This window comes from Astatotilapia calliptera, chromosome 2, assembly GCF_900246225.1.
Source record: "Astatotilapia calliptera chromosome 2, fAstCal1.2, whole genome shotgun sequence".
NCBI lineage: Eukaryota > Metazoa > Chordata > Actinopteri > Cichliformes > Cichlidae > Astatotilapia > Astatotilapia calliptera.
In genome coordinates this window covers 22,188,024-22,202,062 of record NC_039303.1, presented here as the reverse complement: position 1 = coordinate 22,202,062, position 14,039 = coordinate 22,188,024, and the positions used below count along the sequence as shown (strand labels likewise).

General features: G+C 41.5%; 1 protein-coding gene across 6 annotated transcripts in view; it reads right to left on the bottom strand.

Moving 5' to 3' along the window:
- The window catches only part of LOC113033954 (connector enhancer of kinase suppressor of ras 2), a 69,532-nt gene that overhangs the window by 50,433 nt on the left and 5,060 nt on the right, over positions 1-14,039 (bottom strand). For all 6 annotated transcript variants that reach the window (XR_003274102.1, XM_026188181.1, XM_026188194.1 and 3 more), the window contains exon 2: positions 1,110-1,273. Coding sequence is in view for 5 of the 6 variants with exons in the window: in XM_026188181.1 (XP_026043966.1) it covers positions 1,110-1,273 (164 nt within the window). In the remaining variant the exon portion in view is untranslated. The remainder of the gene's footprint in view (positions 1-1,109; positions 1,274-14,039) is intronic.

Below are 14,039 nucleotides of genomic sequence, written 5' to 3'. Positions count from 1 at the left end.
CAGTTTACTTGATATCTCATATATCTAGATAATGTATTCTTTTATATATCTAAACAAAACCAGAAGAAACTATAATACATTGTGGTATCCAAACAGGTGCAGTAGTTCATAGTGCTCCCTGACTTTGTCAAATCCATCTACATGTCGTTTACAGGAGGGTTGTTGACATGGTGGCTAATCAATGAACCCGATACCTTTAAATGAGTTGATTTTAACAGATTTTCCATATGTTTTATGCACTAGACAATGATTGTTCTTTGGTGAAATGTTCACCTATCATATATACACATACATACACTCACCAGTCACCTTATTAGGTACACCAGACTGAAACCACTTCTGCCTGCAGAACTGCCTTAACTTTGAGGCACAAATTCAACAAGGTGCTGGAGACATTCCTCAGAGATTTTGGTCAATATTAACACGACAGCATCACACAGTTGGTTCACATTAGTTGGCTTCACATCCATAAAGTCAAACTCCCATTCCACCACATCCCAAAGATGCTCTACCAGATTGAGATCTGCTGACTTTAGAGGCCAATTGAGTGCCGTGAACTCACTGACATGTTCAAGAAACCAGCTTGAGATGATCTGAGCTTTGTGACATGACAAAGCAGCCATCACTGTGGTCACACTGTGGACGCTGTGGTCACAAAGGGATGCACATGGGATGGCTCAGTTGGTGCTAAGGAAATATTCCCCACACGGTCTGTGTAGGTTCTCCGTCATCCCAGTAATGGTAGTCTAAGGAGCTTGGAAAGAAAGCGCCTGGACTTTTTACAGTTTAAGCAAGAAACTTAGAGAAGTCCAGTGGCTTTCTTTCCCAGCTCCTTGGATATTCCCCACACCATTACACCACCGCCAGCCTGAACCTTTGATACAAGGCAGGACGGAGCCATGCTTTCATCTTTATATGTAGATGTTTTCCTTAAAGAGCAGTTGAACGCGTGTGCCTGAAAAAATGACTAATGAGTGTATTTTTAAGCTTATTTTATCTCAGCAATAACTATAACTAACTAATAGCTATAAAAGAAGATAACAAGCATATCTAGGAGCTTGTTGACCATCACTCCATCCAGTACTGTGCATTTAAAATCATAGGCTGACCAGGGCGCAGAGGAGGTCCACGGCTTCCAGGATGAGCTCCTGGTGTCCTATCCTGGTGACACCCAGCTCCTCCAGCTCCTGATGGGTGATGTGAAGCAGCTGCTCTCCTCCCATCTGCTCCCGCTCGAAACTCTTGATGTACTGCTGGAGACAGTCATCCAGACCTAAGGAGAGTGGAGACAGACACAGATTAGGATGTGTAGATGTATCTGTCGTCTATCACTTTGCGCAGCTGTATATAGAAAAATATTTATATTGGCTTCAATCAGTGATTTAGAAGGCTTTCTGCTCTGAGACAAAGACGGAAAACACGATTAGGAAATATTGTCCCAGACATGACTGACTGACACAAGAATGAGCTCCTTTCCCGAGACCGAATCCTGGCTTACTTTGATGCAACATTGTAGTCAGGCATAAAAACATGCAAATTGTGCCTGCCAAATAGAAAGTAAAGATAAACAGCAGCCTCAAGCCAGGAGCTCTGACTGATCTATGAGCAACTTACTGACAGCTAGAAAACACATCTGTTGGTACACCTTTTCTGTACGGGATGATAAGCTTGATGAGGAAAAAAAAAGTCTTTTCTCACCACTGCTTTTAACATTCAAGAGGCAATAAAAGAGATTTTAGAGCGAAAAGAATCTATTTCACACATATTTTGCATAATTAAAGAGCCATTCGAAAGAAAACGAGGAAGATGCGAACAATAAATCGACGTATGACTTGCTGCTGTTACGCTGTGGCTGCCTGCTTTGCACAGAGCCAATCAGCTGCACATAGGCGTGGTGGATACAATTGATCGGTAAGAGCCTCTGGCTTTGATTCAAATATAGTCAGCAAAAAAGGCGCATCTCCCCACAGATCTAATGAACGAGCCCGCTCCAAAACGAGCAAACACAGAGCAAAAAAGTTGCACAAGAGTAAGCAAATCCATGCGCACACACATGCACAGAACCACAGTTAAACACATAAGGTACACTCACTCCCCCTATGAGCATGGACTTCAAACACAATGCAATTACAGCTAGTGTTGCTCTTCAGGGTCTTGACACCTCTGTGGATGCCCGTTGTTAAAGCCTAGCAGAGCTGTGAGGAAAACACTGATGCCCGAGGGATGCAAAGCTTAAGAGCAGACAGTGCGGTAGCACCTCAACAAAGTCACCACACATGCGTATATAGAGTACACACACTCGAGCGAGATATCTCTTGGTCTTCGTGTGCCATGGGAGATACCAGAACGGGGGGAAAAAGCCTGCTGTTGCTCTGAGTGACATGCAGACAAAGTGTTGTTACATATAGCACAGCAGAGCCATTTCAAAAGCAACACATCAGTGACACCGGTAGCAACACAAGTGGAAACTGTTTAATAGAATAAGTTCCCCGTGGAAAAGCCCTAATGGCCCACATGTAAGCATGTGTTTCACAGGTAATGATACAGTGTTGCAACGTGGAAGGCTTGTGTGATAACTTAGTCTGCACATGAATTAGGTGCATATGAGGATTTGTTTTCATATAGGCAATATTAGTACACATCAATACCGTTATTCAAGTACTATATTATAATTATTATGTTGCACACAATACAAAATTGAGGTACTGGTGCTTCTACCAGTTGTGTATTCCTGTTTTAAACAATTCATGCTTTCAAATTCAACCGAACAACTACTACTGTTATAACTTGTTATTTTTCTCATTTTATATATACGAACTTATTGGAAGTTACCCGTTTACTTTTTAATGCACAGGTACAATCCATAATCTGTACTTTTTTCTAAATATTCTATTTAAACGTCTTCCAGTAGCCTGCTCTGTCTGCACACTACAACCTGGTTTTGCCACTTTTATCTGTACTTTAATCTTAATAACTGTACAGTACTCTGTTTTTGTAACTATTGTCCATCATGTAAATATTTTTTTTCTGTAAAAATTGTGTGTGTTTGTTTTCGGTGTCCTGTTCTGTTTGTATATGTGCTTTTCTTTTGCTGCTGTTACAACCAAATTTCCTCTAGTGGGACATTTAAAGGATTATTCTATTCTAAATAAAAAAATATTTATGGCTTTTTAGAAAAAATCTTAAGAAATTATAACATTAAATGCAAAACATTTGATACACCTTTAAGATATAAGACATGGCCAGGTTAGACATATTAGATGGTGTGTAAACTGTTTTGAACTATTTCTCTCCATTTTGCTAGGAATATAGGAAATTAAAATAATTAAAATACAGGATATGTAAGGTAAAAAAACAAACAAAAAAAACCCAGTTTGTATGAGTCAATATTTGATTTGACAACCTTTACTCTTCATCACAGCCTGAACTCTCCCAGGAAAACTTTCTTGTCATTTCTTTAAGTCGTCTTCAGGAATAATTCTCCAGGCTTCTTGAAGAACGTTCAAAGCTTTTCTTTGGCTGTTGGCTGTGTTCTGTTCTGTTCTCTATAAAGATGATCCCACACTGCTTCAATAATGTTGAGGTCAGAGCTCTGGGCTGGTGAGTCCATGATTGATAGTGTCATGGATTGGTGTGTTTTTCTTTCCAGTAATGCTTTTACTGCATCGTTAGTGTGTTTGGGGTCATTGCCGTGCTGAAAAGTGAAGCTGTTGCCAGTGAGATTCATTCATTCATTAATTTCTGCGCTCATAATTTCATCAATTCTGACAAGATCTCCAACACCACTGACTGAAATGCATCCCAAACCATGACAGAGCCTCCATCCTGTTTTTTATAGATGGCTGCAAACACTCACTGTCATGCCTCTACCTTGACCATACATACATGATGATTTGAACCAAAAATGTTACATTTGGATTCATCGATATATCAGACCTGTTGCCACTTATTTTCAGTGGTGTTCTTGTGTAATCTGGCATGCCTCAGCCTGTTTCTCCCTCCTCCTCCACAGAGACCATTTCTGATCAGTACAACAGTAAATGGAACAACTGAAGGGCCAGATGCATCTTTTGGTCCTCCGTCAGGTCTTCACTGGATTTTTTCTTGTTTCTTAAGAATGTGCACGAATTTCAGATACTGTTCAACTGATGCACATTTCTTTTTGGCCTGCAGCTTTTTCGACTTCTCCACTTTCCTGAAATTTTTTTTCACACTGCACAAAAGTATGCCAAACATGACAAGTTTTAGTTCTTTGGGAATCACAGTGTTGGTGCAAAAATACTATTTCCTGCGTTTGGCAGTTTTTAAAGATTCAGCTAAAGAAATTGTATGTCTTTGCATTACAGTTTAACACTTTGCTAAGTTGTCTGCTGTGTTTAGATGCAGTGCTGGTTTGCCCTTTGAGTTGTTTCTGTCATGATCCTGGGTCGTTGACCCAGCGTTTTGTGTTTCTTTTTGGGTTCATCTTGTGTTTGGTGTTTATTCTGATTCTGTATTAATTCTTTGGGTTGGTTGTCGTGTTTATTATCCCTACCTGTGTCTCCCCTCTGTGCTCCGTTCAGGTCCCTGTGTTTTTGTTGCAAAACAGTCTGGGTGTTTCCGGTTTTACTTTGTAGGTCTGCCTCTCATCATGTCCATTAGTATCAGCTGTGTCCACCCCTGCATGTCATCTCCTCATTACCTAGTGTGTATTTATAGTGTGTGTTGGCTTCTGTTCATCGTCGGATCGTCTGTGTTTCTTGGTGTAACTACGTCTCTCTGCATTGTCCGCTCCCCGTTTCATGCTTAGGTTTGTTATTTAGTTTTCCCAGTCTAGGTTTTTTCAGTTATTCGTCTTGTCTCACTACCTGTTCAGTCGCTCCACTTCTGCAAATAAAACTTCATTCTCATCACCAGTCAACTGCCTGCATTTTGGGTTCTTTTCCTCCTACACCACACGGCTCACGCCGGCAGCCGTGACAGTTTCTTTTTATCCTCGAATGATTCATTGGTCACTGTTATGTGGCTTAACAAACAAACTGAAAAAACATCCCTCTGAAAATGGTCAAATATAAGAACTGGAGTTTAAATGAGTGAAAAAGCAGCCAATGCCTAAAGAAAAACCTTGAAAAGAGCTTCAGAACAGCTGGAGAACTATTACTAAAGGCCACTTTAAAAAATTACAAGAAACTCCATTTGTTTTACAAGACTGCTCTTGTTGACAAATGCTTGAGTAAGGCCAAGTGCAGTGCTATATTCTAGTATTATATTCAAATTAGCTTTAGTTTTTCTTTGAATACACCCTGTTCATTGCTGTGGTAAGACAGTCTAGTACAGTCTCATAAATCATCACCAGAGCTGGCAAAGACACGCACAAGTGGACTCGCTCTGCAGTCTCCTTTAGCCGGCCGCCAGCTTTAGAAGTAGAGAACATGGAGATAAAGCAGAAAGACAGCCTGCAGCTAATAAATAGGGTGCCTGAATATTTTACTCCTGACCCTCACTGTGAGAGGCGAGGGAAGAAAAAACTGTGCTGGCTATCTCACAGATGGAAGTCTTTATGTCCACAAGAAAGGTGAGCCTTCCTCTCCAACTAATACCTCTCTTTTTCTGCCACTCCCTCCGTGCCCTTGTCCTTCCCCATTTCTCCTTCCGGCGCAAGGGAAACACATTTTAATAGGGACCACGTGATGCAATCGGGCCCCTTTATAGCTTATTCCATCACGACGCGAATGAGATTTCTGGTGACAGTGTAATATCTTCATTGCACGTTTAAGATCGTTTGAGGGTGGAAGAAAGAGTTTTAGGCACTTAAGATTATCTCTGTCCGGGATTACACGAAGAAGGAGAAGACACCGAGACAGCCTAAATCCACACAAGACGCTTGGACACTCTCCCTGCCAAGTATCCCAAAAAACTCTCAACCTAATGGAATAATTGCGTAAATCAATTTTTGATTAGATTTGTTTTTTTATTCTGGACTAATCGATAAATAAATTTTTTTAAAGCCAACTCATTGTGCTTGAAGTGCATAAGGATTATAATCACAGTACTGTAAATTATATGGAGATGTGATGAATGAAGAATCAGAGGTCCAGGCTGACTAAGAGCGCCTCCTGGGGAAAACCACCTACTATACCATAGCTATAGTATTTCCCACCTCTGCAACACACACACATTTAGATGCAAAGAGATTATGCACACACATTGTAAGGAGTTTTTTTTTTTCAAATATATGCACTTACACACGCTCGCACTCGCATATGCATTAAAACGCACGCATACATCCACAGAGTGACACACAGCTGCTAGCCAATCAGATGAGCCAGAATGCTTTCCCCCCCTAGAGGACAAACAGCTGATCCGGGTTCATCTGCCGAGTTCATGTGCCAGCTGGAAATAGCACATGGCGCACAAAAACTGCCACGAACAAGCGCTATAAGAGACGAGCTTTCTCAGCACCATAACCTCACCACATCGTTAATGATATTAAAATGTTGTATACTCAGATGACACAACTGCGCCACAGCGAGTGTGTGAGATGCAGTCACTGCATCCTCAGACAGTTTGTAGTGTTCAGAAAATATGAAAACTGACCTCACTCTCCTGTGCAGGACAAACAAGCCCAACCGAAATACACAAAAAGCAATTTTGAATGTGAAATGTCTTTCATAGTCATAAGCTTGTTCTCGTACCCTCTGGGAAATATTCAAAGGAATAAGATGTTTTATCATAGCTTATTTGTAATTATTCTCCAGTGGGCTCAGGCCACTCAGTGTCTTTCCAGTAACGGTTGTTTATTTGCCCGACACAGTTCAGGAACTGTAGTTGCTGAGTCTCAGCATCGCTCGTAACGTCTCTGATTTCTGCACCTCAGATGACATCTGGTAACAGAAATGTGTCAACTGTCAACAGTGTGACTTCTCAGACAGTTTTGATCGATAGTATTTTTTTTCTTTTCAAATCAAGGCTACTGCCTGCAGCCTGACATAAAATGACATCCCGAGTATTCACAACAGCATAAATTCTCCCGTGAAAGGTTGTGAACTAGAGTCTGAGCAGCGCTTCTCACTTCTGGATGATCAGACTTAGAAGGGTTTTTTTTTAAATGAATTATTACTGAACTACAAGAGGAGACAGGACAGGAAATATTGGTAGTATTACAGTAGTTTTGCATGTATGCTATTCATGTATATTACTAGTACTGGACTCTTTGTAACCATTAAAACCCTGAGGTGTGGCATTCTTCAGAGCAGAAAATCAGCACCTCTATGGCGTCTTTTATTTAATCCACTGCTCTCTGTCATGGTCTTGCTAAAATCTTTATCCACTTTTCAGCACAAATTGCTGATTGCTGTCAGTTCCAGCAGGGTTTTCTTGGATATGTTGCCTGGATTAAATCCCCCGACAACATTTCAGCAGGATTCTATTGTCCTCTTTATCATTTAATAGCGTCCATTTTTTGTTTTTGAGCCATTCTTTGGTGGATTCGTCCATGTTTTTAAAACTGTTATCCTAAAAAATCCTGCCAAACACATCTACTGTTAAAGAGGCCAACCATCTTTGATTTGCCTTTACAAAGCACATACAGATGCCTGCTCTTTGCCTGTTTGTTCACAACAATATGCAAAATATGGGTTTGGTTCCTGACCCAACTGCTAACCTTCACATTGACACAGGAGTCAGGAGAGCAAGCTGCACATCCTGTGGTGAAATTTGCATTAAAAGGGTCGCTCCTTGGCCGCTCCCAAATTCGCAGTTGCTTCAAACGACTTTCTTTAAAGTGTAATTATTTCAAATACTTCTGAGATTTTTTAAAAATCCTTTCCCAGACTCATAAGCATCCACAGCTTTTTCTCCAAAGACTTTTTAATTCTTGGCGTGATGACACGGCACAGACATCAATAGCAAAGAGAAGACCAAACCCAAGATCTCAGGGCTAATTAAGACAGGTTCCAGCGGTCACTCAAAATGCTAATTTTCTGTTATGTTTGAGTATATTACCATTATCAGCAGACACTGCTTCAAAAGGTGTCTGCTTGGCAGCTTGTGTAAATATTTTTCTCTGTACTTGTTTTTTTTTTATGCTGTGTTGCCTGCAAGGCCATTTTCTCTTTTCTCTCTTTTAGACGTGCAGTACTCAAAACATTCAGCTGGAAGAGAATATGCAGTCCGACAGGGAGAGATATAGATTTTAGTAATATGACTGTAGGTTCTGAATAGTTTTAATTTTTATTCTTAAAATTACTGTGAGATTAACTGATTGACACATTTGTCTATTGTTTTTAAAATATGAATGTAGCAAGCGCAGTTATGTTTTTATAACCTCAAGTCAAAGGCCCTGTGTTGTTTGTGCGTTAAATAGATCCCTATAGGAAACACTAAGGCAGCGGTGGGCAACTCCAGGCCTCGAGGGCCGGTGTCCCTGCAGGTTTTAGATGTGTTTTTGAACCAACACAGCTGATTTAAATGGCTAAATTAGCTCCTCAACATGTCCTGAAGTTCTCCAGAGGCCTGGTAACAAACTAATCATGTGATTCAGGTGTGTTGACCAAAGGTGAGATCTAAAACCTGCAGGACACCGGCCCTCGGGGCCTGGAATTGCCCACCCCTGCACTAAGGGATCCCTTGATCCTGACCATCCCTGAATCCCAGAGTGCTAAGCCTTGAGCAAGCATCTCATGTTGACAGCTTCATCCACATTTCATGCGGTTCCCTCCAATCTTTTCCTCTTTCCTGGGCAAAATAAACCCCTCCCGTTCAGAAACACAAGGGTTGCCAGGCAACCAAAGGGAGAGATAGGCCTCCGAGCAGAAGTGAGCGATCAGCAGTTGCTTCCCCTCAAGACCTTGCACTGATACTAAGCTAAGGATCGCGCACACACATTAAGCACACAAATACTAACACAGTAGCCTGTACATGCCTTCCACTATGGCTGAAAGCTTGTTGAAGAGTTCTTGTTCTTAGAGTTGAGTTTGCCTCAAATTGGAAAAAAACCAACAACTTGCGGAAAACAGGCTCCACTGCCTGGCTGTTAATGTCAGCTGAAATCAGTCAAACCTTCGTCCTTCTTTGAGACAATGTTTGGGTCAGTTTGTGGCCTGGGCTAAGAGTGGTGACAAGCACCAAAGACTCCTGTCCTGTTGCCTTACCCTCCAACTGTGAGATCCGAGCCGGAGTAAGTGCATCGGCGAGCGCAAGGAAAAGACACAGCTCTCACTAAAAATATTCCTACTGTGAAATATTCATCACATCATGCCAGAATATTCTTATGACTGTGGCATTTTAGCTCCCCTGTACACTTCAAGTGCACCACGGCATCTTCTCTGAGATCCAGCTTGCAGGGAGGTGCCAAGAGGCAATCTCACAGAACAGGGTCAACCAGAAAACTGCGAGGAGTTCACGGGCAGCGCTTTACTCTGAGGATCTGACCTACCTGAGAGAATGTGAAGTGACTACAGTAAGGCTGGAATAGAAAGACTGATAATATGTTAACATGAGCTTTAGTTTTACCTCACGAGCCCCAACTGTCTCTGTTCTAACCCATTTACATTTGAGCTGCAACTTTACATAAAATCTGGATTAATTTACTGTCTGCAAAGGACATCGGGGTGCTTGGGGGAGGCAATCACAGCAGGTAATAATTTTGAGCTGATTAAAAAGGTGTATGTTAAAAATCTAACTCTACACGGCCACACAGTTAGCAGCGAGAGCAGGGGAACGAGCCATTTAGCTGCTACCAAGAAGCTGGTGGAGAACAAAACAGAGCTAAAATAAGAGTCACTGTTTGACATTTATTTTAGTGCCCGGATACTTTCTAACTTTATGATCATAGACTCCAATCCAGTCCACCAGACAGCTTTAGAAGATGTGAATTAGAGATCGAACTTTTAACTGTATTTTAACAGGTTTTACAGCTTTTCCTACAGATAAAGACCTCCACCTCTATTCCCAGTCATACTACACCAAAGTACAAGGATATTTTCTCTCAGTTAATGAAAACTTTATATTCAAAATTTACCATTACGGGACAGTCTGAGCAATAAACTACTAGAGCATTTTCTGTAACTGTACAAGTTTATGTACTTTCATTGGTGTATGGCACATGATGTGAAATGAGTTTGACATATCTGCTCTAGCCTGTTACATTACAACAGCATCCTGGCTGGCTTTCTAAATTATTGGATTCAAGCATTTATATTCCAATGAGTCTGTGATTGCCAAAGAAACCTACAACTTTATACTGTAAAAACTGTAACTGCGGTTAAGTTTTTTTTTTTTTTACCTCACAGGCATTAACAGCAATCAAATGGTTTTTGCGCAAAGAATGAAGAAAACTGAATGTAGTTTCACAGCAAGCTGTTAGTGTGCACCATAAAGGATTTTATAGTGCACATTTGCTGGCTTAATTAGATATTTCAAGTGATCCCGTTTGTATATTATAAGACCTCATCTGAAGTCTTTGGCCCTGGGTTGAAAAACTTCATTTGATCCTAACATGTTTGGCCGTAAAACGGCAGCCCCGGAACAACAGGTGCAAAAACAATCCAGTAACGGACATGTGAAAACACACACACACACACACACACACACACACACACACACACACACACACACACACACACACACACACACACACACACAGGCCCCTCTGTCCGAGCAGCCGGATAGACCGGGTGCTTTGATATGATGCCCACTGCATCCCCTATTCTACACCCCGCTCTGAAACCGCTTCTCCCTTTCGCCATCATGCCCAGCATTCCCTTTTCACGCACCCTCATTTCCTCCCCCATCTTAGGCTCCTCAGCCTTTCTTTCATTTCGCTTTGGGCCTCCCGATCTCTGAATTCATGTCCCCGCGGTCTCTTCTCTCTATCTGTCCCTAACTCGAGGCAATGAAGCAGGCGGAGGGGAAACATGTGAATATGCGGCATGGGTCTACACGAGTCTGGATGTGCGCTGGGCATCTGCGTGTGCGTGTTGCTGCTTCCCCATCTTATGACATGTGCCGTGACTCCCAACATGATCAGATCTGGTTTCCATGACTACGGATGCCCCACTTTAAAGCTGCTGCTCCAGAGTTTTTGTATCCATGCCCGTGTCAGCGTGCGCGCATATCTATCTATCCTATCCTATGCTTCGCAGCATCGGTGCCCATACGTGACGCTTTCACCTCAGCATTTCTTTTGTGAATAATAGAGGACACGAGGAGTTTTCGCGTGTGCCCCCCCCCCCCCCCCCCCGCCCCATAATAAGGCACACTCTTCAATCTTTAATGCAGCTGAAACTACGACAAGCACACAGTCAGAGCCGGGGGGAAGTGTTCTGCAACACAGACTTCCTTACCATACCAGCGGGAGACGCAATCAGAAGGCACAGTATGGAATGATGCTAAACATGGTCCTTAACACTCCAGGAGACTTAATCTACCACATAACATTGAGAGGAGCTCTTTAATAAGATCACACTACTACACATTAGTGAGCTGGAATCTTCCCTCCATCTGAACACAGACTACAGTCTATAGTCACCCAAAGCAGCCTCGCGCTGAATCAAATGTGACACCCCACCATTTACATCGAGATCGTTCCAATACATTAGCGCACGCGGAGAGGTAAGAGGGATTACTGCAGGAAAAGTGAGCTGCCTTATTCATTCATTTTCCTGTCAATGTATGCATCAGCAAGCTGCCGATACCGTGTGGCTGAAAGAGGACTCAGAAACAAGCCCAGATTGGAGCGCGCCACGCTTAACGCATCCACTGCGTCTGCACACACCCTTGGAGATGCATCATGCGCTCACACGCGCACATACATAGAGGAAAGTCCTCCGGTGTGGGTGTTTAAAATCAAAACAAATGCTGATGAGTCATCTTTCTGTGAGGCTCGCCAGTGTTCTGCCGCTGGAGTAGTCCTTCTACAGCAGCGGGAGATACAGTATGGTCTGCTATAGCTGTGTCAGGTTTTCTGGCTGGGGCTGCAGAATATCGTGTTTCCGTTCATATAAAAGGAAAGGGCTGTGGAGGAAAAGGAAAAGAAGAAGACGCCGTCCCACACAGAAGAGCAGAGCTTGTGTGGTTGTTGTTGTGCTGGTAAGGGATGGATTCCCAAAAATGTAGACGGGTATCCGCTGATTGATGCCCAAATCATCACCCACGCTCACGGATCACTTAAATGGCTCATTTTGTTCCAAGAGCTACAGCTTCTGGCTGCTTTTTGCACGCTCACACAGCTGACAAAATATTCGAAGTCATGGATATTATTCTTTTTTTTTCTTTTTTTTTTACTGACTTTTCTTTCAATAGTTTTCAGACTTTTGCACGATTCTTGCACTGGTTCATAACATGTTTGAATGTGTTTGTTATTTCTCTCTTTCATCAAATGACAGTAAACACATTTTACAGGCACAGCATTTACACCATGAAAAAGGGAGATAATTTTGGCTTCTTCATGCGGGGAAAATATCAGTTTATCTTAATGTTTGTTGTCGGCACCCACGTGTTTGCTAAGTGTTTGCAAAAGCAAAGGGGGGGGGGGGGGGGGGGGGGTTGCTGAAGTACTTCTTCTTAAGAGAAGGTCTCAGAGTCACTGCTCTGCTAAAATGGTACAAGAGTACTTAGATCGGCGTGAGAGAGACGGGGTGCTCCCCAGCAAAGAGGCCAAATTGGAACCTACACTCTAATAAATAAAACATTGGTTCAAATAAAAAAAGCATGTTAACGTTTTCCACTAGAATTTTTGAGTTAAGCCAACTTCTGGCAGAATAGCATTAATTCAAAGCAATATTTTTGAGTATGGTGAAGTAGCTTTTTTGGCCACAATTAAAAACATTCTTAAGTAAAATTAACTTAATAATTTTCGACTAGAACACAAAAATTTAAGTTGATCCAACGTGAATTTTATGTATAGTGAAGTTACTTTTTGGCCACAAAAAAAAACACATTCTGAGTAACATGAACTTAATAATTGTCAACAAATACACAGGAATTTAAGTTGATCCAAGATTATATTTATGTATGGTGAAGTAACTTTTTGATCAAAATAAAACACATTTATAATTAAAATGAACTTAACTGTCGGCATAAATAGTATTTATGTTGGTCAAATATGATATTTTGGTTACAGTGTAGTAATTTTTTGGTCCTACAGGAGATTCTATAAGGGCATTTACCTGTTTCCCAGCAGGCTAAGTCGCTCCAAAATACAACCTTGATCAAAAGCTGTGTCTTATAACCATGACTACCGCGTGGGCAGGCTCATGCATGGTGGTGCCTGCCCACAAAGAAGTCAAGGTTCTAAGACCTTAGAAACTTGTCGATCACTTTTTTCCCCAAACGAAGGTCAGCCTTAACATGCGCTGTGTGTGCTCTTGTGTCATGACCTTCAGAAAAAGAAATGGATGTTGTGTGTATTTGTTTGAATGCGGCAGATGTGATGCCAAATACCTGGACATCAGCTAAGGGACTCGTACCTGGTGCTCAGAAAGAATAGAAATTCAGACAGATGTATTCAAATGAGTTAGACCCATTTAATTACAATAACAAACATCACAATTCTTTAACGTGCGTGTGAAGTGCAAGATTTGTGGGCTTCCGTTTCCTAGAACACAAATTGCCCGCTGAAACTTAAGGAACTGTGTATTAAAATTGTAATACAAGCTACTACTTGAATCCTCTTTTTTTTTTTTACTTTAACATGTGACAGTGAATCAAAACAAAAGATGACAGGCAGACATTAAATGCACTAATTTAAACATAAAATGAGCAAAGCTTCTTTCATTCAACTTTGTCAGCACTCTTACAAAGTATTCTTGATTCTCTTCTATATTTGACTTTTCACCCTCAAGATTAAGGCCAGCTAAAGAGGGCATTACACAAACTTTAAAACACACCAGTACCCTCAGAACACAGGTCATGGGAGAAATTAAACGCATTCCTTAAAAATGTGCAAATAACAGCATTTAAGACACGGCAAAACATTAACTCAGAAGACTTAAGAACAGCACTTTAAAATTTAGTAAAACACATTGATGTAGTGCCAGAAATGCAGGAATAAGGTTTTT